The 20,539-nt window shown below is 38.4% G+C and overlaps 1 protein-coding gene across 3 annotated transcripts in view; it reads left to right on the forward strand.

Annotated features, from left to right (window-relative positions):
• Positions 1 to 20,539, forward strand: part of LOC105330338 (neural-cadherin) — a 29,475-nt gene that overhangs the window by 7,872 nt on the left and 1,064 nt on the right. For all 3 annotated transcript variants that reach the window (XM_066080668.1, XM_034442972.2, XM_066080669.1), the window contains 31 exons: positions 1,095 to 1,332; positions 1,617 to 1,725; positions 3,183 to 3,294; positions 3,539 to 3,786; positions 5,364 to 5,644; positions 5,884 to 6,001; positions 6,503 to 6,855; positions 7,034 to 7,417; positions 7,707 to 7,907; positions 8,114 to 8,297; positions 8,565 to 8,705; positions 9,589 to 9,695; positions 10,195 to 10,359; positions 10,658 to 10,982; positions 11,075 to 11,529; positions 11,611 to 11,846; positions 12,346 to 12,497; positions 12,589 to 12,825; positions 13,075 to 13,302; positions 13,710 to 13,824; positions 13,976 to 14,163; positions 14,851 to 15,089; positions 15,218 to 15,483; positions 15,916 to 16,282; positions 16,489 to 16,716; positions 17,151 to 17,343; positions 17,711 to 17,889; positions 18,023 to 18,317; positions 18,583 to 18,772; positions 19,452 to 19,699; positions 20,086 to 20,220. In XM_066080668.1, the coding sequence (XP_065936740.1) occupies positions 1,095 to 1,332; positions 1,617 to 1,725; positions 3,183 to 3,294; positions 3,539 to 3,786; positions 5,364 to 5,644; positions 5,884 to 6,001; positions 6,503 to 6,855; positions 7,034 to 7,417; positions 7,707 to 7,907; positions 8,114 to 8,297; positions 8,565 to 8,705; positions 9,589 to 9,695; positions 10,195 to 10,359; positions 10,658 to 10,982; positions 11,075 to 11,529; positions 11,611 to 11,846; positions 12,346 to 12,497; positions 12,589 to 12,825; positions 13,075 to 13,302; positions 13,710 to 13,824; positions 13,976 to 14,163; positions 14,851 to 15,089; positions 15,218 to 15,483; positions 15,916 to 16,282; positions 16,489 to 16,716; positions 17,151 to 17,343; positions 17,711 to 17,889; positions 18,023 to 18,317; positions 18,583 to 18,772; positions 19,452 to 19,699; positions 20,086 to 20,220 (6,917 nt within the window). The remainder of the gene's footprint in view (positions 1 to 1,094; positions 1,333 to 1,616; positions 1,726 to 3,182; positions 3,295 to 3,538; positions 3,787 to 5,363; positions 5,645 to 5,883; positions 6,002 to 6,502; positions 6,856 to 7,033; positions 7,418 to 7,706; positions 7,908 to 8,113; positions 8,298 to 8,564; positions 8,706 to 9,588; positions 9,696 to 10,194; positions 10,360 to 10,657; positions 10,983 to 11,074; positions 11,530 to 11,610; positions 11,847 to 12,345; positions 12,498 to 12,588; positions 12,826 to 13,074; positions 13,303 to 13,709; positions 13,825 to 13,975; positions 14,164 to 14,850; positions 15,090 to 15,217; positions 15,484 to 15,915; positions 16,283 to 16,488; positions 16,717 to 17,150; positions 17,344 to 17,710; positions 17,890 to 18,022; positions 18,318 to 18,582; positions 18,773 to 19,451; positions 19,700 to 20,085; positions 20,221 to 20,539) is intronic.

Consider the following 20,539-nt stretch of genomic DNA (forward strand, 5'->3'; position numbering starts at 1 on the left):
ACAGTACTGTACACTTACATCAGACAAACAGTACTGTACACTTACATCAGACAAACAGTACTGTACACTTACATCAGACAAACAGTACTGTACACTTACATCAGACAAACAGTACTGTACACTTACATCAGACAAACAGTACTGTACACTTACATCAGACAAACAGTACTGTACACTTACATCAGACAAACAGTACTTTACACTTATATTAACTGATGTACAGAGACAGAGGTGAACTGAGTATCTGTCATTAATATTAATGTTAAAATAATCTGTGCTTGGATCGAGGACTTATATGAACCAAATGAATCATTTTAACACAATTGCTTTTGAATGAAAGAAATCCAAGGTGTACCAGGTTGTTATTTTAAAAATATTACTGGATATAAGTTTCAGCTACTCAACAGGGTATAAGTCCATTGATTGGTTCATAGAAATGCTCTTTGCATGCATGTATGTATATATGGAATTTACAGGCGTATCTTAATGATTTGACTCAATGACATTTTAAGTCTGTCAGTTTGTGATGTCTTGTACAAAATAGCTTTGTTCAGCTGAATTCTGATATACCAGTAGTTATTTTGTATCTGTGATGGGTGAATGAAGCTGCTTGTGTGTTAATTGTTTGATCCACTCACACAGTATCTAATCAGATTGAAATCCCAGGATGTATACCAGTAATAGTGTAATCAGAGATGAATTATGTCAATTAATAAAATTAAGGAATTAGTTCCTTATGATTAATAGAATCATGAAATAACCCAGTAGATATTGCTATTCATTATAACATGGAAACAATGATCAATGTTATTTTATCAGTATATATACATGTGTATTTACCTACACTGTTGTACTGGTTATAAGTCTAAACATTTCTAATTCAATTCCTATCCTACTTATTGTCCTTTTCTTTTATTTCCAATCCGTAGTATTTCTATTCTATTAATCATTTTGATCATTTGAAAAATCGTATCTCAATTTCATAAAGGGCAACATACCTCAAATTGAGAAATCAAATTCTTTGCTGTGAAGTGACTAGACTAAGCATCAAGGTAATTGAGCATGCTTTGATTTGGTCCTGATCTTGTTCCCAGGTTCCAGGCGTTCGATGTGGACGGTAATCCGGTAGCCATTGAGGCCAAAAACTTCCAGTCCGGCGGGGCGACGCGGTACTCTGTGTACGAGTCACTAACCGCAATTTCGACACGGTTTGCGGTGGAGGAGGGTAAGGTCAAGACCCTGAGGACCCTGGACTATGAGAGTGACCAGCGCACCTTTGATCTGACCGTGAGGGCCGAGGACACACTCTCGGGGTTCAGCAGTGACGTCAAGGTAAGGGTTTGGTTTTGATGTATACAGAGATATAACACTTGCTGAGATAAACTGGTTTAATGTGATTCATGTGTTATGTATACATATTGGTACAAGTTTGATTTCTTTTGGAAATTTATGATCACAAGTCCTAATCATATGAGTGCAGATGGAGGGAGAGCAATATTTGTGTTTACATTAGTCATCTGAATGTCGATCTGTTGCTCTGTGATACTGGTGATGAAGCCAGTGATTTGACAGTACGGTGTTGTTTGTTGACATTCTCCTACATCTTACCTCTACAGCTGACAGTTCACCTCCTGGACAGAAATGAGTTCACTCCCTTGTTCAGTAAATCCACCTTCACAGTCACCGTGGATGAGGACATTCCAATAGGAACCAGTGTAATAGAAGGTACCAGTTTAAGACTGCGGTCACAATCCATTCACTGCCCTGCTTGCTTTTATCTAATTGAACTTCTAAGTACCAGGGGGTAATGTAATTTTAGAGTATGTGTAAAATAAGTGTAATTAGGGCCCCGCAAGGATTTGCGGGTGCCCTATAGTAATCACTCTGTCCGTCCGTCCTTCTGTCCGTCCGTCCGTCTGTCACTCTTCCGTCCACAAATTTCCTGTTTTTTTCTAATAACTTTTTTTATGGTTGCCCAATCAAGTTCAAATTTGGTATGGTAGTTCAGTAGGCAGAAATACATATTTTGATGCTAAGTTTGGTTCTCTATGTCTTCTGGTTTGGAGCTGGGGTGGTGGGGTAGATTCATAACTATGCATAAGAAGAATGGGCAAAGAGAGATAACTGCTGAGAATGAATGGGCAAAGAGAGATAACTGCTGAGAATGTTACCATTGTATACATGGAAGGCTGTGCAATATTTGTCCTTTGGGATTAATTAACCTTCCACAGGAAGAAAATCCTAAGCTTTATCTTTATCTGTCACATTGAGATTAATTACTGCACTGCCTGTGTCTGCAAATGAACTTTGTTTTGAAGTTAAGGTCAATTTTGAATGATGTGTAGTATTGTGTACATTCTTTGAAATATGGATTTGAAATATAATATTCATATTTTTTGGGGTTAAAATACCGTACACAATGATTTATGATAGTTTTATTGAATAGAGGCAAAGCCTAGGTATCATTGCATTGGTATCAATTCTTTGTTTTTTTAACAAATTTTATTTCATCCCATGTTAACCCACTTTATCCCGTGGATATGACTCATTGGATATTTTTTTGATATTCCAGAGTTGTGACTTTACAATGGGATTTGCCTAGGCATAATGAAGTAAAAATAATGTAGAGTTTTATAAACAGTGTAAACATTGATTGCGGTGTATAAAATATGGGATAAATAGAATCTCATGATTTGTAGTATAATATGATTTTTATCCAACTTGTGTGTTTTATCCCCTCACTAAGGCTCAAGAAAAAAACACTTTAATTGTTGGATGAAAATCATATCCAACTACAAATCACGAGATCCTATATATTCCAGTTCTTTACATCTTCTGCCGGGCATTTATTTTTCATCATTGTTAATATAAAGAGGATGGAATTCAAAGTTTTTTTCACTTCTCTATATTAATTGTCATAGCGGGGCCCTTCCTGACTGGTCAGTTTTCTAGTTTATATAACAGTGCATTTATATGTAAGGTAGCTGTCATGTATATACCTGTGTTTGGTAGCTGTCATGTATTTTTACCTGTATGGGTAGGTGTCATGTATTTACCTGTGTGGGTAGCTTCATGCTTTTACCTGTGTAAGGTAGCTGTCATGTATTTACCTATGTAAGTTAGCTGTCATGTATTTACCTGTGTTAGGTAGCTGTCATGTATTTACCTTTTGTATCTTTCAGTATCTGCCTCAGACAAGGACGGTAGCACCGTACTGTCGTACACAGTGACCGACCCGACTTTCTCTATTACCACCACTGGTAACGGACAAAAGGGAGTCATCAAGACCAATGGGTAATCAATCATTTTGATTGTTTTGTGTTTAACATCCCATCAAGATCAAGAGAAGTCACAAAATTTTAGTATTGAGCTTCTGATGATAAGATATGAAATAGTCAGAAAGTGATTGAATGTACATACGGTATACATTTGGCTCTGATGAAAACCTTGACTAACATTTGCAAGATTATGGGTCAATGTATTATCCTTATTAAAAAAAGTATTGTTTGTAACTAAGATGCGACTGTGTATATTACAGGACTCTGGATTATGACAGGAAGTTTCCGCATTATTATGAGTTCAAAGTGATCGCCTCAGATAATGGAGCAACCCCTCGTACAGCAGAGGCGCGAGTTATTGTTACCACAAATAATGTCAACGACCAGGCTCCGCAGTTTGACGACAACAAGGTGGCCACTCTGATGGGCAATGCGGAGCCTGGGACCACTGTCATCATCGTCCGTGCAGTGGATGAGGATGGGGATGCCGTCACCTACAGTTTTGATGGTAGGATTGATATACAGTTTTAATCATACCAATTGATATACAGTTTTGATGGTGTGAGTTACAATGGTACGATTGATAAGCATTTTGGCGGTACTATTGATAGAGAAAATAATATAAAGTCAGATAACATTAGTTTGCTATGGCGTTCATAGAAATCCTGCTGTTCCCATATTTTGTGGATTTTGTTGCTACCACTATTCAAACATTCAACAAGTATTCTATCAAATGGCATCCTCAGCTAATTATTGGACACAGTCTTTATTCATTACCTATTAAATTTAATCCTCATGATTATGTTCCCATGCGATGAACTTGTGAAAGATTGGCAATTTTAGAAATTGCCATATGGATGGCAATTTCTAGAACTTAAATGCTTTTCACTACTGGTGAATTTTAAAAAGTATTATTATTGAAGAATGAACATCTGAAAAGAATAGAGGTAACAACATATATGTTAACCTTCAGTGATGTAAAATAGGTAGATTTTGAACTGAAAAGTGGAAGCATTGCGCACGGCCTTTTTTGCATTATATTTCAAAGCATACTGTGGTTTCATTAATATTCAAGGGTACCTATTTTCATGGATGAAGTGAAAATCACAGTTTCAAGGATAGGTAAATTCGTGCCCAATGACCCTATCAATACAAAATGTAAATAGAAGTTGCACTTCAATGAACATTTGATTTTATGGATCAACTAAACAACAAAATCCACGAAAATTGGTATACAACGAATATTGATGAAACCACAGTATATTTTTATGTACTATATATGTTGTAAGGGTTTCTGATTAGCAGTTAAAGATATCAACTAAAATATAAGACTTTTGAAAATCAATTTTGTAATTTTAATTAACACATGCAATAAAAATGTTTGCATGCATTTACCATCATACTGATTACAGATATTAAATACTTTAACAATTGCCTTTGTTTAAAAAAAGGTTGCCAAAATTTTAACATATAAGAGAATTTAGAACTAGTAGGAAATCGTATATTCTTTTTTAATATGAAAAACAATGTTTACATGCTATAAATCATGCAGAATTGCAATTAACTGCAAGTCAAGTTTACTGTTATGGCCAAGTTGAAAGATATATTCAGTATTAAAGCCACATGTGGAATTGTAAAGCTTCTTTTTCCTTTGCGATGATAATATTGACATGTCTTGTAACTAATGTAATTATGGGAAGTGGCCTTTTTCATCGTTCAAAGTAAAACACATGCTTGAAAACGTGTCATTAACCTAACTTAAAAAGCGTTTATAGGCCTCCGATTCAAAATCATGCGCAACCAGACAAGATTTTTTGACCACTATGGCTTCCAAAATAGCTATCTTTTAAAACAAGGTTAATAAAACCGGTAGGCGGGAGACAAAGCTAAAAAGCGGTAGACTTCCGAGTAAATTGGTAGAGTTAATATGTATGGTAACAATCCTTTTATGTGTAGAACATTTTATGATTGTAAGCAGATGAAATCTTAATCACTTGATGTATAGATTTAGGTAAAAACCTTGCAGAACACTGCAGAACTCTCAAGATGACAGTAAAAGCTACAGTCATATTCTGATTTTAACAGGTGGCATGACAGTGAAGGATGTTTTTGAGATTGACCAATCTACAGGAAGAATCAGTCTGAGGGCGGGGCAGAGTCCCCCCACAGACCGGGACCAGATCTTCCTGAATGTCACAGCCAAGGATGACGGATCGTGCTGCAGTAACCCTGTGCGGATCCTCAGTAGCACCGCACTGATCACCATTAACATCGAGGACGAGGAGAACCAGAAACCCAAGTTTGAGAACTGTAACTACTCCCCGTCCGTCAAGGAAGAACAGGACCCAGGGGTGGAGGTCGTGAAGGTAACCACAAAGGCAATATCAAACTAAAGTGCAGAAATAGGAAAAAATGCTGAAAAAAGGGGCAGTTTAGAGCAAAAAGCACAAACAATATAAATGTTAAGTAAACAACTGATAATAAGAAAACAAAAAATTCAACAGACTAAGAAAAATAAAGCAGCCAAAGCAAACAACAGAGTCTGTAGGTGTGATTTGATGGTAATGTTTTTGTGATGCGGTGATCACCTGTTGATGTGTTTCAGGTGACAGCAACAGATCGTAACAGAGGACAGAACGGTAAACTAGAGTATTCCATCACCAGCATCAAGGAACTGGGGGACAACCAGGAAAAGAACTACTTCAGGATCAACTCCACCACAGGTAAAAACATACAGATGTACAGAAATATACCATAATGGTAGAAACACAAAGGTGACAGAAGTACAAAAACACAGATAAAACCAACAGGTAAACAGAAGTAAAAAAACACAGGTAAAACCAACAGGTGTACAGAATTAAAAAAAAAACACAGGTAAAACCAACAGGGTAACACAAGTAAAAAAACACAGGTAAAACCAACAGGTAAACAGAAGTACAAAAAATGTGAAACACACCATAAAAGGTGAAAACACACAGGTGCACAGCATTACAAACACACAGGCAAAACATACATGTACACAGACAATACATACATGTACACAGGCAATACATACATGTACACAGGCAATACATACATGTACACAGGCAATACATACATGTGTACATATCAAGGATGTACAGATAAAATCCTCTTTAAAACACAAGTTTTCAAAAATGTAATGTCAGCAAAACATATTTTTATGTTATACAAAATTAAGCTGATCTAATTTGTCCATCTTTTAGGTCAAATCTACACCAGGGAAAAACTTGACAGAGAAACTCAGTTCTCCAAGAATCTGTTTATCACTGTGAAAGTCCAAGACAAGGGAAGTAATCCGCTGGATGACTACTGCACTTTTCCTGTCAATATCCAAGACATCAACGACAACGACCCAAGCTTTGGTACGACTGATTACACGGGTCGAGTACTAAAATCCGCACCGGTGGGGACAAATGTGCTAACTATCAAGGCCACGGACAAAGATCTGGGAAGTAACGCTGACATTCAGTACTCGCTGATTGATAACCCGAACAGTCTGTTTCGCATTAACGCAGACACTGGCGACATAGAAGTGAGCGGATCTTTGCAGGCCACAGTAAGTACTCGCCTACCAGTGAACCTCACCTAATGCTATTACTATTAAACACAGTACATGAAAATGTAGGTCCTGAGAAATTTTAAATGAATGAGATTGTTAAAATATCTTTAGACATAGAAATAATCTATTATTTACAAAAAAGTTTTATAATTAGTTATAATGACTGACATTTCAGGACACCAGCGTCATTCTGAAGGCCAGGGCAACAGATCAGGGTAATCCGCCCCGGAGTGGGGATGTGACGGTCACCATCTCCTTGACGACCGATTCCAGCGTCCTGCCCCCTCTGTGGAACCCCATCAATCCGACCTACACTGTAAAGGAGTCAGAGGGCGTTAACTTTGTCATCGCGACTCTGACCGCCCAAAATCGTATCGACGTCATCCAGGATCCCTCCCTCATCTTCAACATGGTGGTGAAAAACAATGGACAGACCGAGCTGTCGGACAGAACGGAGAAGTTCCTGATTCGCAGCAGTGCAGACACGGTCAACCTGACCATCCTGGAAATTCTTGACTACGAGACTCAGAAGTCCTACACACTGAACCTGAGAGCAGCGGTGAGTGTTGAGTCAGACTCAGATTTTGTCTTGTGGTTCTGTCACGAGTCATACTCAGACTCTGTCATAGGGTTCTGTCTTATCACTTTGTAGTTCTTTGAAATTTGGAATTTTCTGTTAATAAGAATCCCTCATCATATTTTTTCTTAAATTATTTGTTAAAACATCATACATGTATATTTACTGTGGTACTAGGAATATTCTGTTCAGTGTTACTTGCCATTAAGAATTTAACTAAATTGGCACCATTATTTTTATCCTATAATAAATGTCCACTAAACTTTGATAGAATGTGTACGATACACCCATCAACAGTGACAACTACCCAGTGATCCAAGTACAAGACGCCAACGACGAGATCCCCAAATTCCTGAACATTGACCCTCAAACAGGAAACATAGGACTGAACGTGCTGGAGAATGAGCCGGCAGGGACCGCCGTACAGAGTGTCAGTGCTATAGATGCTGATGAAACGGAGGCGTTTAAAACAGTAAGGGAATCTATCAACTGAGTGTTAGTGCTTTAGACACTGACAAAACAGAGACATTTAAAATGGCAAGGGAATTAAGAGCGGGTCAAGGGTATAAAAGTAATGACAGTTACTTCTAGAGATTCATCTAATATAGAGATAAACTTTGCAGGATTATAAATTTTGATAATTATCTGTCTGATCACTAGTGACATTTGACATTGTAGGTGACATATGCCCTGAATCCCAACGGAGGAACTACAACCAATGAGTTTCAGATTGACCCAAACTCGGGCATGATCAGTTCTCGCATGCAGTTTGATAGAGAGACCAAGGATTTCTATATACTAAAGGTGTACGCCATCGATGGGGCTCCCTCCTCCAGGGGGACATCAGGCGCCCACAATACAGGTCAGTTCAAGTGTCTGGGAGTGGGGGTTTGGGGGGGGTTGTATTGAGATGCCTGCAAAATAAGTCATTCGGATTTCAAATCAGAAACAGCTTTAAAGAATCAGAAACAGCTTTAAAGAATCAGAAACAGCTTTAAAGAATCAGAAACAGCTTTAAAGAATCAGAAACAGCTTTAAAGAAAGTCAATTTTTGTGTATCACTGTCTGGTTTAATGAAGACATGTTTGTCAATATAATCCCTGTATTTACCCTTTATTCCTGTTTGTAGGATCGGCGGTGGTGAGGGTATCCATTAAGGATGTAAACGACAACGAGCCGTACTTTGAGCAGGAGCTGTACACGGCCTCGGTCAGGGAGGACTCCTTCACCGGACAGTCCATCATCACCATCGAGGCCAAGGACCGTGATGGTCAGTCAAAGCTACATCTTACCCCGGGGTGTTAAACTTACACAGGATCTCTTGATCTGAGACTCACTTTCATAAAAGGAATGTTTAGAGGGAAAGTAAGACTGAGATCAAAAGTGAGCTCGTTTAAGTTTTTATGGCGGCTGTAAAACTTACAGAGGATCACTCCTGATTTCAATCTTTCTCTTCTACTGTATATTCCTTTCATATGACTGAGACTTAAATCAAAAGTGAGCTTATCTAGGTTCATGACCCCAGGGGGCCAGCACTCTGGCTGTTTATTATATCTAAGAGTATATTGTAACAAGAATTATTGTAATAGAAAACAAGCTTAGTGTTAAGGTGGTGTGGGACACTTCCATGTTGTGACGTATTGTTTATCAAAAATACAGTAGAGCCAAGTTAATTGTATAAGTAGTTTCTTTCCCAATATTGTTACCTAGGGCAGTGGGTTAGAGGGTTCACTACGAATCTGTACGTCATGAGTTTGAATCCCGCTGGTGGTTTTTACAATTTTTACCTTAGTTTTCAACATTTTTAAAAGGTATTTTTTGGTTAAATATTGTAAAATTTTAAAATTCTAAACGGGAGAAAGTATTTGAGTGATAATATACTTTAATCCACATTAATATCGACAGATGTCCCATACCACCTTAATGTCTTTTCTTTATTCAGATTTGTTTAGAATGGAAAAATGGAAAAATAGATTAATAGAGAAAGTATAATTTGTTATAATTAAAAAAAAAAAACTCTTATTCATCAGTGCATTGAACTTGAATGATTTATCAAAACGAAAAAGAAATCATATAATTTATTAATAAAAAGTTTCCCATACACATAACTGTATTTATAAATAAACTGAAACTTTCCGTTTTTGTTCCTACAGAGGCCAAGTTTACCTACTCCCTGTCTGGCTCCAGCCTCTTTGCTGTCAAATCTGGGACGGGGGAAATTTATGTGGCTGGAAATCTAGACTACGAGACAGAACCAAATGCAAGTATTTTATTGGTATTTAAAAGGAGCTATTATGTTATTGAATACCTTCTATGGCTTAAATTCAGTTGAAGTTAACTCCTTTTTCATAAATGAATTGTTGCTTTTCTCTCTGTTTCTTCATCATTTGATTTAAATTAATCACCTGACTTGAGAACCTTATATTTTTTTGCTGACAGGTTGGAATTTATCACTTGAGAACCCTTTTTTCTCTTTTTAATTTCTTGAATATTGGGTAGCTGAATCCCACATTTTAACATTATCAGATTCTGTGAAGTGTAAAATAAGTCAGGAAATGTTTTAGAAAAAAAAAATTGAATTTCCTACAGGGACTGAACCTAATAGTAAATTTAGATTGGATGCAAGATTCAATTTTGATTTGTAAGTTTAATGTTACTAAAACCAGTTTACACATTTAGTAAAGGGTATACCGGGTAGATTGTTTGTTTCTAATAGGTTTACAAATTTAATGATGGGTAAATTGTTATGCGTCTTTCAGGAATACAATGTAACGTTAGTGGTGAATGATGGGAAATATAGCAATCAGACCACGGTACAAATCACCATCATCGACACAAACGACAACACGCCCAAGTTTGACCAGAACACGTACGTCGTCCGAAACCTGATAGAGGAGACGGTTTACAACAAGATTCTGATCACGGTAGGTAGAGGGAAGATATATATAGCTCTGGCTATAAGTCAGGAAATAAAAGTTTCAAATTACTCGGTAAGGTGCTTTAAGTGAATTGCTTAAAATACATGTACATTTTGTTGTATATGATAATCTGGTAAATCTTGGATATTTTTTTATTTAGACTTGCCTTTAATTGACAGACATTTAATTTTTGTTGTAAATCATTTTAATTTGACCTAAAATAGAACTTAGGACAGACTATAGTATGTTTTTATTGACTGGCGTGTATTTTCTTTTTGTCAATAATATGTTTGTTTATACATAGGTGCGTGCCACAGATCCAGACATCCACAGAAATCCAACCAATGAGATCGAGTACTCTCTGTCCCAGGATGATGCAGTCATCAACAGCCTGTTCTCCATCGACCGGGACACCGGCGCCATTTCCATCAATGGAAAACTGGACCGTGACCAACCAGACGGGCGGGACGTGTACCAGTTTACCGTGCTGGCCGTTGATGAGCCGGCAGCAGAGTCACACCTGACTGGTTATGCTACGGTTCAGGTGTTTCCGCTGGATGTCAATGACAACCAACCTAAATTTGATAGCAACTCTCTGATTGGTTCTGTCAGAGAAATGTCTGGCGTTGGTATGTACTCAGACAATCGGTAGTAAATGACTGAATAAGATTTAGATTCTTAAAGTCCATGTATAACTAATTGACCTCTTTGTTTTATGTAGATGTCTCTGTGATGACGATCATTGCTAAGGATTATGACGAAGGGGCCAATGCCAAGGTCACTTACCTTATCACCCCGGGGACACAGGAGCCTAGCCCTGCCTTCAAAATCAACAACGCAACAGGAGTGGTGGTGACCACAGTTGGCGACCTTGATAGAGAAAAGAACCCAGTCTACACATTTCAAGTTGTTGCCATGGACGCAGGAACACCTCCACTGTCAGCCACTGCCACGGCAACGGTCAACATCAAAGACATCAACGACAACAACCCAGTGTTTGAGAAGAAGATTTACTCGGAGACGATTCCTGAGACCCAGGAGGGATTGATTCTGACCATCCGAGCCAACGACCTTGACATTGATGATACTCTGACCTACAGCCTGATTGGTGACAATGACAGAACCCACTTCCAGATCACGGTCGATGGCCGCGATGGACGATTGGAAGTCTACACGGTAAATGAACAAATTCTCTTTCAGTTTGATTTAAAATGTATTCCTGCCTCATACATTCTGATTAATCCTTCTTTTTTACAGAAACCTGACTATGAGAATCCTAGCCAGAGGTTCTTTAATCTGACAGCAGAGGTCTCCGATGGTCTGAATACAGACATTGCGTACATCGAGATCACGATTCAGGACGTGAATGACGAGGTTCCAATCATCATCCCACAGAACGTGGAGATCAGTCGACAGGAAGACTTAAGTGTCGGAGAAATCCTGGCAAAGTTCCGGGCGACCGACAGAGACCAAGGCATCAATGGACAGTTTGAGTAAGACAGGGGGATTGTCGCCAAATGCTATGTGTAATGTTATATCTGGCTTGCTTGTACATAGTGGTGGGTTGTATAATTATACTGATGTAATGTCATTAAGGGCCTCTATGTACAATACTGTGGTTTCATTAATGTTCCCCAGCATCAATTTTCATGAGTTTAGTGAAAATCATTTCTCAAAGATACTTAAATTCATGGAATAGGATTTTTCAGCATGGTATGCAATTCAGTAAAGCTTTTCAATAAACATTTTCCTTTTGTTATCAACTTGGCAACAAAATCCTCAAAAACTATTATAATTCCACAAATATTGAGGAAACCAGAGTAATTGTATAATAACACATGATGTTATATTATCAACAACATGGGTATTTTTATAATGATACACAGAATGCTATTTTGTTGTGAACAATAAAAGTTTTCATGTTCCATTTAAAGGAATTTTTACTGTTATCAAAATATCTTTCTATGACCTAAGTTATGTGTTTTTTTGTAGCTATTTTATTTCTCGAAAACCAATAGACGAGAGGCCAGACTACTACTTCCAGATCGTTCAATCAGGGCTCAATGGCACCGTCAGTCTAAAGAACTCACTGGATTACGAGGCAGTACCTAAACACATCGTACGAATCCTGGCCATCGATAGAGGTAGGACCCAGGACCCTGAGAACGAGTGTTAGAATTACTTATTGTAAGAATATAGGTATATGTCAGTGAACATTCAATTATTCATTTCCAGGATACCCACCGAACACAGGCACGGCCACTCTAACAATTAATGTAGGCAACATCAATGATAATGGACCCACCTTCAGGGCTGTACCTACCCCCAAGGTCATGGAGGGGAGCCCCCCTCAGTTTGTGACCACCCTGTATGGAGAAGACGCGGACGGTGACCCCTTTGGAGCCCCCTTCACATTTGAACTGCTCTGTCTTGCCAACATTTGTGACAAATTCTCCTTAAATTTCAACCCCTGTGAGTATTTGTTGAAATTTGACTTTTAATTGCATGTTCATTTTTGATAGAGTTTCTTTCTTCTATTGGTACTTAATTTGTCTTATGCATCTTATTTTATGAATATTTTTTTTCTGACAAACAAATCTGATGATTGTATTTTATCATTAAAAATCATAGTGGAAAGAATTGAGATCACAAGGTATCAGTGCCATCACACTGTAAGTAGTACATGCAACTTTGTCTTGTAATGGCATTATCTTTTTCCAGCTGGAGATAGTGGTAAAGGGATCGCAACCATCAGGTCAAAGGTCGAGTTTGACAGAGAGGAGCAGAAGTTTTACTACCTCCCGATTAAAATGACTGACATGCGAGACCACGCCCAGCAGTCCACCCTGGGAATGACGGCCACCACGACGCTGACCATCGAGATTGGGGACGAGAACGACAACCCCCACTCCCCCGCTCACCAGAACATCCATGTCTATAATTATAAAGGTGATGCAATGTTATAATTATAAAGGTGATGCAATTTTACAATTATAAAGGTGATGCAATGATATAATTATAAAGGTAATGCAGTTTTACAATAAAATTACAATAGAAATTGATGCAGTGTTATGTAGTGTTAAATTAAAAAGGTGTCAAAATATTGGAAGAGAATTTTGTAAGTTTAGCAGCATTTTACTACTGTGTGATCATTTTAATTGTAGTTTAATGAGATACTTATAATTGTTAATGCTCAAATAAATTTTCATTTTAAAGTACCGGTATGCCAAAATTTTATGCTTTTTTTGGTAAAAATTATATTTTGATTAGCTCATTAACTACTTTCTACTAATTCATAAACTTTTGTGCATTCAGTTTTCCTGCCTGTTAATGATTTCTGACTTTTGTTTGTCTAGGACTGTTTGGTAACATTGACATTGGACAAGTGTCGGACACTGACCTAGATGACGATGATATAGATGACAAAACCTTCACCCTGCAGGGGGACAACCAAGGGATGCGGTATTTCAAGTAAGTCACCAAGGTTACCATTTACAGTGTATGTAAAAAGTCGTGCTGAAAAAATAGACTTCGAAGCATGGTTTAATTAATTGCCTTCTTCCTAGGAGTTGTGTAATGTAAGGTATAAAAGGAAAAAAAAATAAATTTTTGTTTGATATAGGGTAGACAAGGATTCAGGTATGGTCCGAATGTTGGAACACGTTCCCCCGACAACCACTGGGTACTTATTACAAGTGAAGATCCATGACCGAGTATTTAGCACCCTCAATGTAGTTTCCACGGTGAGAGTTTACATCACAGAATTACCGGAGGAGGCCCCGTATCGTTCCGGCTCAGTCAGACTAACAGGTATGTGACACTCAAAATAGTAAAACTAGAGAGACGTGTCAATAACTTCAAACTACATGTACATATATCTTACCTCCTGCTAAATTCTAAAATAATCATTGGCTTACAGCAGTCACGTAGAGGCTGTGTATATTCCATACATAGTCAGTAGAATATATCACCCCCTTTGAGCATTATGACGTCATTAAAGAGCATTATGACATCAGGTTTTGTACTCAAATTGAAACTTGTGATATTAATACAAAAGCTTGATTTCCATTGTTTTATTTACTTTTTATCATTAAAAAGTCAGTAAGATATAATCGTTACATGGTTTTTAGTTGACCTAATATGGTTTATACATGGTCAGTAAATTCCATATGGAATTTACTGACCATGTAAAAACCATATTAGGTCAACTACAAACCATGTAACTAATAGTATTATCATGTAGTTTGATAGATATGTTCAATATGTTAGACTATTTAATGGAAAGGACCAACTTGCGTTTCAAACAATTTATGGCTAAAAGTTTGGCAAATTTCATTTTTAAACAGTGAACAAAAATACATACAGCTTATCAAAACTATACTTTCTGTAAGCATGTCCAAACATGCCTATATATATGTATATTATCAGAAAATATGATCGTTAGCTTCTTTTTTGTTGAAAAAACTTTTCCCATTATTATTTTTGTTTAAATTGTAGGAACTACCCCTGAGGATTTCATCAAGAAGCCCTCTGGTGGAGAAAGCCCATACACAAAGTTTCGCAAAAGAATGCAAGAGAAGTTAAAAGTCCCAGAAATAGCCAACGTCCAGATTATTTCTGTACAGAAGACTAATGTGGACGGCGAGGATTACACAGACGTTAGGTACGCAGCCTACGGATCTCCGTACTTCCAGGGAAGTCAACTGGACGCCATTGTCAACCAGAACAGAAATGAGGTCAGTGAGTCAGATCTATCGTACATTGGCCAGTTATTGAAGGCTGTCGGGAATTTTGTGAAACAAACTTTGTTAGTAAATGTTTATAATATGTTATTTTTCACTAAATGAAATGTGTTGATTTGTAGTTCCAACAAGACACGGGAGCCACCATTGCTATGGTTGGAATAGACATGTGTTACCGGGAGGTGTGTGAGGGAGGGGGATGTAACAACAAACTCCTGGTCTACGACGAGCCCAACATGGTGACGACTGACGGACAGTCTGTGGTGGGAGTGAAGACCGGGGTCACAGCGGAGTGTGCCTGTACCGTGTCCACTAATGTCCGCTCCTGTACCCCTGACTACTGTCAGAACGGAGGGACGTGTCAGACCAACGATTGGGATGTTATCAGGTACAGACTCGGGCCTGCTGGATACCCTTATTGTATTTATGTTAAAGCTCATAATGTAACATAAAACTAGTGACCTTAAATCTCATAAATACCGACCAACAACTGGGACGTTGGAAAGTACAAAAAAACGGCTAGACAGTTAATGTGTATACATATACTAGTTAAACATGTAGCTTTAAATCTGTGATATGGATCCTTATTAAAATGAACATTCATCACAAGAAAAAACTGATTCTTTTAACTCATGATTAAAGATGTAGTCCATTTTACTATTACAAGACATGGGGGGAAAATATTGTAAAATTATTTTAAACAATAGATACGCAGGTTATTTGCTTAGATTTCTTTTTCCCATGAAATGTCTAAATGTCCAATTAAACAAGACATATGATTAGTTTCCCATCAGATTTCATATAAATGATTTTGTTGCAGCTGTAAGTGTTTGGAAGGGTTCGATGGTCCGCGGTGTCAGGTGACCAAGCAAGGCTTTAATGGGACAGGCTATGCCATATACAACCCCTTACAGCAGTGTGAGAACTCCCTCACCAGCATAGAAATCATCACCACCAAACCCAACGGTCTGCTCTTGTACAGTGGGCCGGTCAGCAACATCGACGACAACGCTCCCCAAGACTTCATGTACCTACAGCTGATTGGAGGGTACCCACACCTTGTGATGGACCACGGGTCAGGAAATGTGACCTTGACCTTAAATGGTAATAATGTGGCCGGTCAGCGCAAAATGAATCCACTCAGTGACGGAAACTGGCACAGAATCGACATTAGAAGACAGGGCAAGGTGAGACTTAGATTGATTCTGATTATTGTTGGAGAATCATGTATAGCACTGATTATTGCTGTGTTTCACTCATGACCTGCCTGTGTGTGTCTGTAGACTATAGTTAGTGATGTCTACAATTGTTCATTGTCTATCGGCTGATAATGTTAAGAATATTGCCTGATATTGCTTTGTTTACTGTCACTCATGAATGTCCTCTTTTGTAGTATGTGACATTGACAGTAGATCACTGTCTGTCAGCTGACAATGTGGAGGGGGAGGATCAGGACCGATCGCCCTGTGAGACTAGTGGGCTGACGCGCGGTGAGAACATCTTTCTTAATGTCAACGCCCCCCTACAGATGGGTGGACGATACGTAGCACCAAGTTATCCAACAGGTGTCACCAGCGAGAAATTCAAGGGCTGTGTCCGCAACATGAGGCACAATGGAGAGGTATTCCATAATAAATGTCTATATAATTTATGGAGTGTACCCTTTTTATAAAATGTATTAGCTTAGTTTATATTGCATCAAACTCAATCATTAAAAAATCACAAGGTTATTCATGTTGAATGGCAGAAAAATTCCTCATTGTGGTGTTCAGATTGTGGTCCTGTTGACATAACCATTGTTTATGTTTGACTGTTCCTCATTGTGGTGTTCAGATTGTGGTCCTGTTGACATAACCATTGTTTATGTTTGACTGTTCCTCATTGTGGTGTTCAGATTGTGGTCCTGTTGACATAACCATTGTTTATGTTTGACTGTTCCTCATTGTGGTGTTCAGATTGTGGTCGTGTTGGTGATTTCCCAATGATTATGTTTATCTCCGCCTGTAGACTGGACTTTACACATTTACCTTACACGGTGATTATTTCTTTCTACAGCTGTATAACCTGTACACCAAAAACTTCTACCCAGGGAGCAAAGATGGCTGTCCAGAGGAGGACAATGCCTGCACTGGCTCTGTCAATCAGCCAAAGAAATGCGGAGACAATGGGCGGTGTGAACTGGTGGCACTCCCTGGAACCACGCGGTGTGTCTGTAACCCAGGCTTCCGCGGAGACATTTGTGAAACAAGTGGGTTCCACATTTCAATGTTTATGAAAATTGCCTTCCAAGGAACTTCCATGTTTAAAGCAAAGAAAACCCATGAGATACTGTAAACCAACTTTTATTCGTGTGCGAGAACCTTGTTGTCGCAAATATTTCTCGCCGCTAACCAGCCCTTGTCGTTTGATGCTTATCACAACTTGGGTCTAGATATGGCTTGGTTGCGAAAATTAGTCTTTGCAATCCAGGTTATATCCAGGAAATCGCGAAATAAAGTCGCAGCGAATAATAGTTGGTTTACAGATATAAAAATGATACCAAGTCTTATCTAAAGATGTGAGAGAAATTAGTTAAATACAGAGTAAAATCAGTTTTACATACGTTCTTTTCACAGACACGACCCACAAGTTTTTCTTGAGCCAGAGCTACATGGACTGGGCGCTACAGCAGCAGTTCCGTGACAGTCTGGTCAGCAAGAGAATGGATGTCCAGCTGATTTACCGGACGCGTGACACCAACGGCATGATATTCCACGTCACGGGCGAGGGCATCGGAGAATTTATCAAACTAGAGGTAGAGTCTCATATTTTATCAGAAAATTCTAGCTTAGAAATGAAAGGTTAGAAGTGTTTGCCAGCAGTGTTGCTTGTGACCTCTGATGAATTTGTGAAATGATTCAATATCCTTTATGATTCCCTGATTTTAGATTGTGGACAATGTGATACAAGTCTTGTACAATCTTGGAGATGGTAACAAAGTTCTACAGATGGTTAATGTGACAGCAGCCGACGGTTTTTGGCACACCCTGTACTTCCAGCGCCGGGGGCGGAGCATTGTTCTGTCTCAGGATGGAGGGGAGGGTCCAATGTACGCAGAAACCATCGCTGACTCCAAACACCAGGAGCTCACTGTCAAACAGACCCAGATCTATGCAGGGGCAGAGGTCAGCTACGAACACTCCAAGGTCATTGACCAGACCAACGCCAAGGACCTGGAGAACTGTGAGTGTCACCCTAACATCAGTGACTTTAAATAAGTGTTATAGATTTAAATATCCATGGCAATGAATTTTACTAAATTCATGAAAATTGATGACAAAATAATTTGATGATAACTACTTATAAGTGTATTTTATGTACATCAAGTATTTCCACACAGGTTGGTAATTTTTAGGAAATTTGCTTTCTTTATTCAACACAAGAGGGTTTGTAACTGTTTGAAAATGCCTTTACTTATAAAACTAATTGGTGGTGTGATTAATTTTAGCTTGTCTGACGGACATCCGCATGGATATGAAGTGGTTTCCAATGACAGCGGCAGAAAACAGCCAGAATGTGGACATCAAGCTGGTCGATCAGGCGGAAACCAGGGACAGCTGTTACCGTGACGACTGTGCAGGAATTATCTGTGCCAACGGCAGGATCTGTGTTCCCTTGTGGGGCATGCATAAGTGTGTGTAAGTAGTCTTCAGAAGGAACATCTATTGGGATACCTAATCTTAGTCTTGTATAGAATGCATTTGTATCTGTAAACTAGATTGCAGATGATTTAAAGGAGCATGGTCACGATTTTCACCAAAAATTACTTGCCCAATTTTAATGTTTACAATGCATAAGTAAGGCATTTTTAATAGGCTATTAAAATTTGAGTATCATTCGTTGAGGTATAAGCGAGTTACAGGGCTTACAATTCTTTGCTATGTGAACATAGCATTTGTTTACATTTTGAATGTTAAAGTGAAAATTCCAGTTTTAGACCTAAAATGAATGTGTTAAACAGTAGGAACTGTTTATTTATGCTTAAAATGAATGAGAAGATAGACAAATCAGCTTGAAAAAGATTTTTTACTGGTATATTGAACCTACGGTACGTAAGCCTTGTTTACATGACAGAGAGTTGTGAGCCTTGTATCTTGCTCATAACTGTATGTCTGACTCTCAAATTTCACATGATCATTAGAAATACATTCCTAACGTATTGTGAATAATAAAAACAGAAAAATTGAATTTGACCAAAATTGTGACCATGCCCCTTTAAGTATAGCACCTGTTGTATTGACCTCTATGTAGTGTGTTGACCTCTATGTAGTGTGTTGACCTCTATGAAGTGTGTTGACCTCTCACCTCTCTCTACAGGTGTCCCCCCCATCACAGTGAAGTGGGACAGTCCTGTGTGTTCATTGACTACTGCCAGACCTCCCCCTGTCATCACCAGGCTACCTGTGTGTCGGACATCAACAACAAAGACTTTGGCTACACCTGTAGATGTCCGACTGACATGGAGGGTCGACTCTGTAATGTCTACAAGCAGCCGAAGGTCGATACTAATGACCCCGACAATGCGATGATCATCGGGGTTGTCATTGGCGTCGTCCTGCTGCTCGGTAAGTCCTTTGTAATGCTGAGCTCTTTAGTAGGCCTAGGATGTGTGGAAAATTCTCTCCATTATGAGAACAGATTTATATATATACATGTATATCTGATGATGTTGAAAAATACTCTCTATAAAAGGAAAGGCATACACAATGTAGAGAAAATTCTATTATTCCACTATAAGACTAAAAAACAAATTTAAATATTTTCTGTCCCTATGACCAAATAACTAGCATAAGATTATGAAGTATGCCCTGATGAGCCCTATAACATGCACTTACTGGGATTGTCTGTTCAGAAATTAATTTGTTTCATGCAAGATTGCAAAATATTTTGGAATTTGAATCGTTTTCATATCATTAGTGCCAGATACTAATTATATTCAATAACATTGCAGTTCTGGTAATCATCGTGGTTTTCTTGCTCATGAGAGCTCGAAACAAAGCAACTGATCAGAAAAATATCCTGAATTACGAGAAAGAGGACTACGACATCCGAGAAAATATTGTGGACTATGATGAAGATGGAGCAGGTAAAGGGAGATCACTCACAATCTGTAAATAAAGGGAGTTTAATCACACACTGTAAATAAAGGGAGATCACTCACAATCTGTAAGTAAAGGGAGATCACTCACAATCTGTATATAAAGGAAGATCCCTCACAATCTGTAAGTAAAGGGAGATCATTCACACGCAGCAAAATCTATAGATGCCCCAGATATCCTTGTGTAAACCTTTTACAGGGAACTCTGAGGGATTTGTGAAAATTATTATTGCTGATCAACTCTTTATGATGATAAGTCATCAATATTAGCTATAGAGATCAAACAAATGGATTGAAACTGTATGTT

The sequence above is a fragment of the Magallana gigas genome, chromosome 3, assembly GCF_963853765.1.
Source record: "Magallana gigas chromosome 3, xbMagGiga1.1, whole genome shotgun sequence".
NCBI lineage: Eukaryota > Metazoa > Mollusca > Bivalvia > Ostreida > Ostreidae > Magallana > Magallana gigas.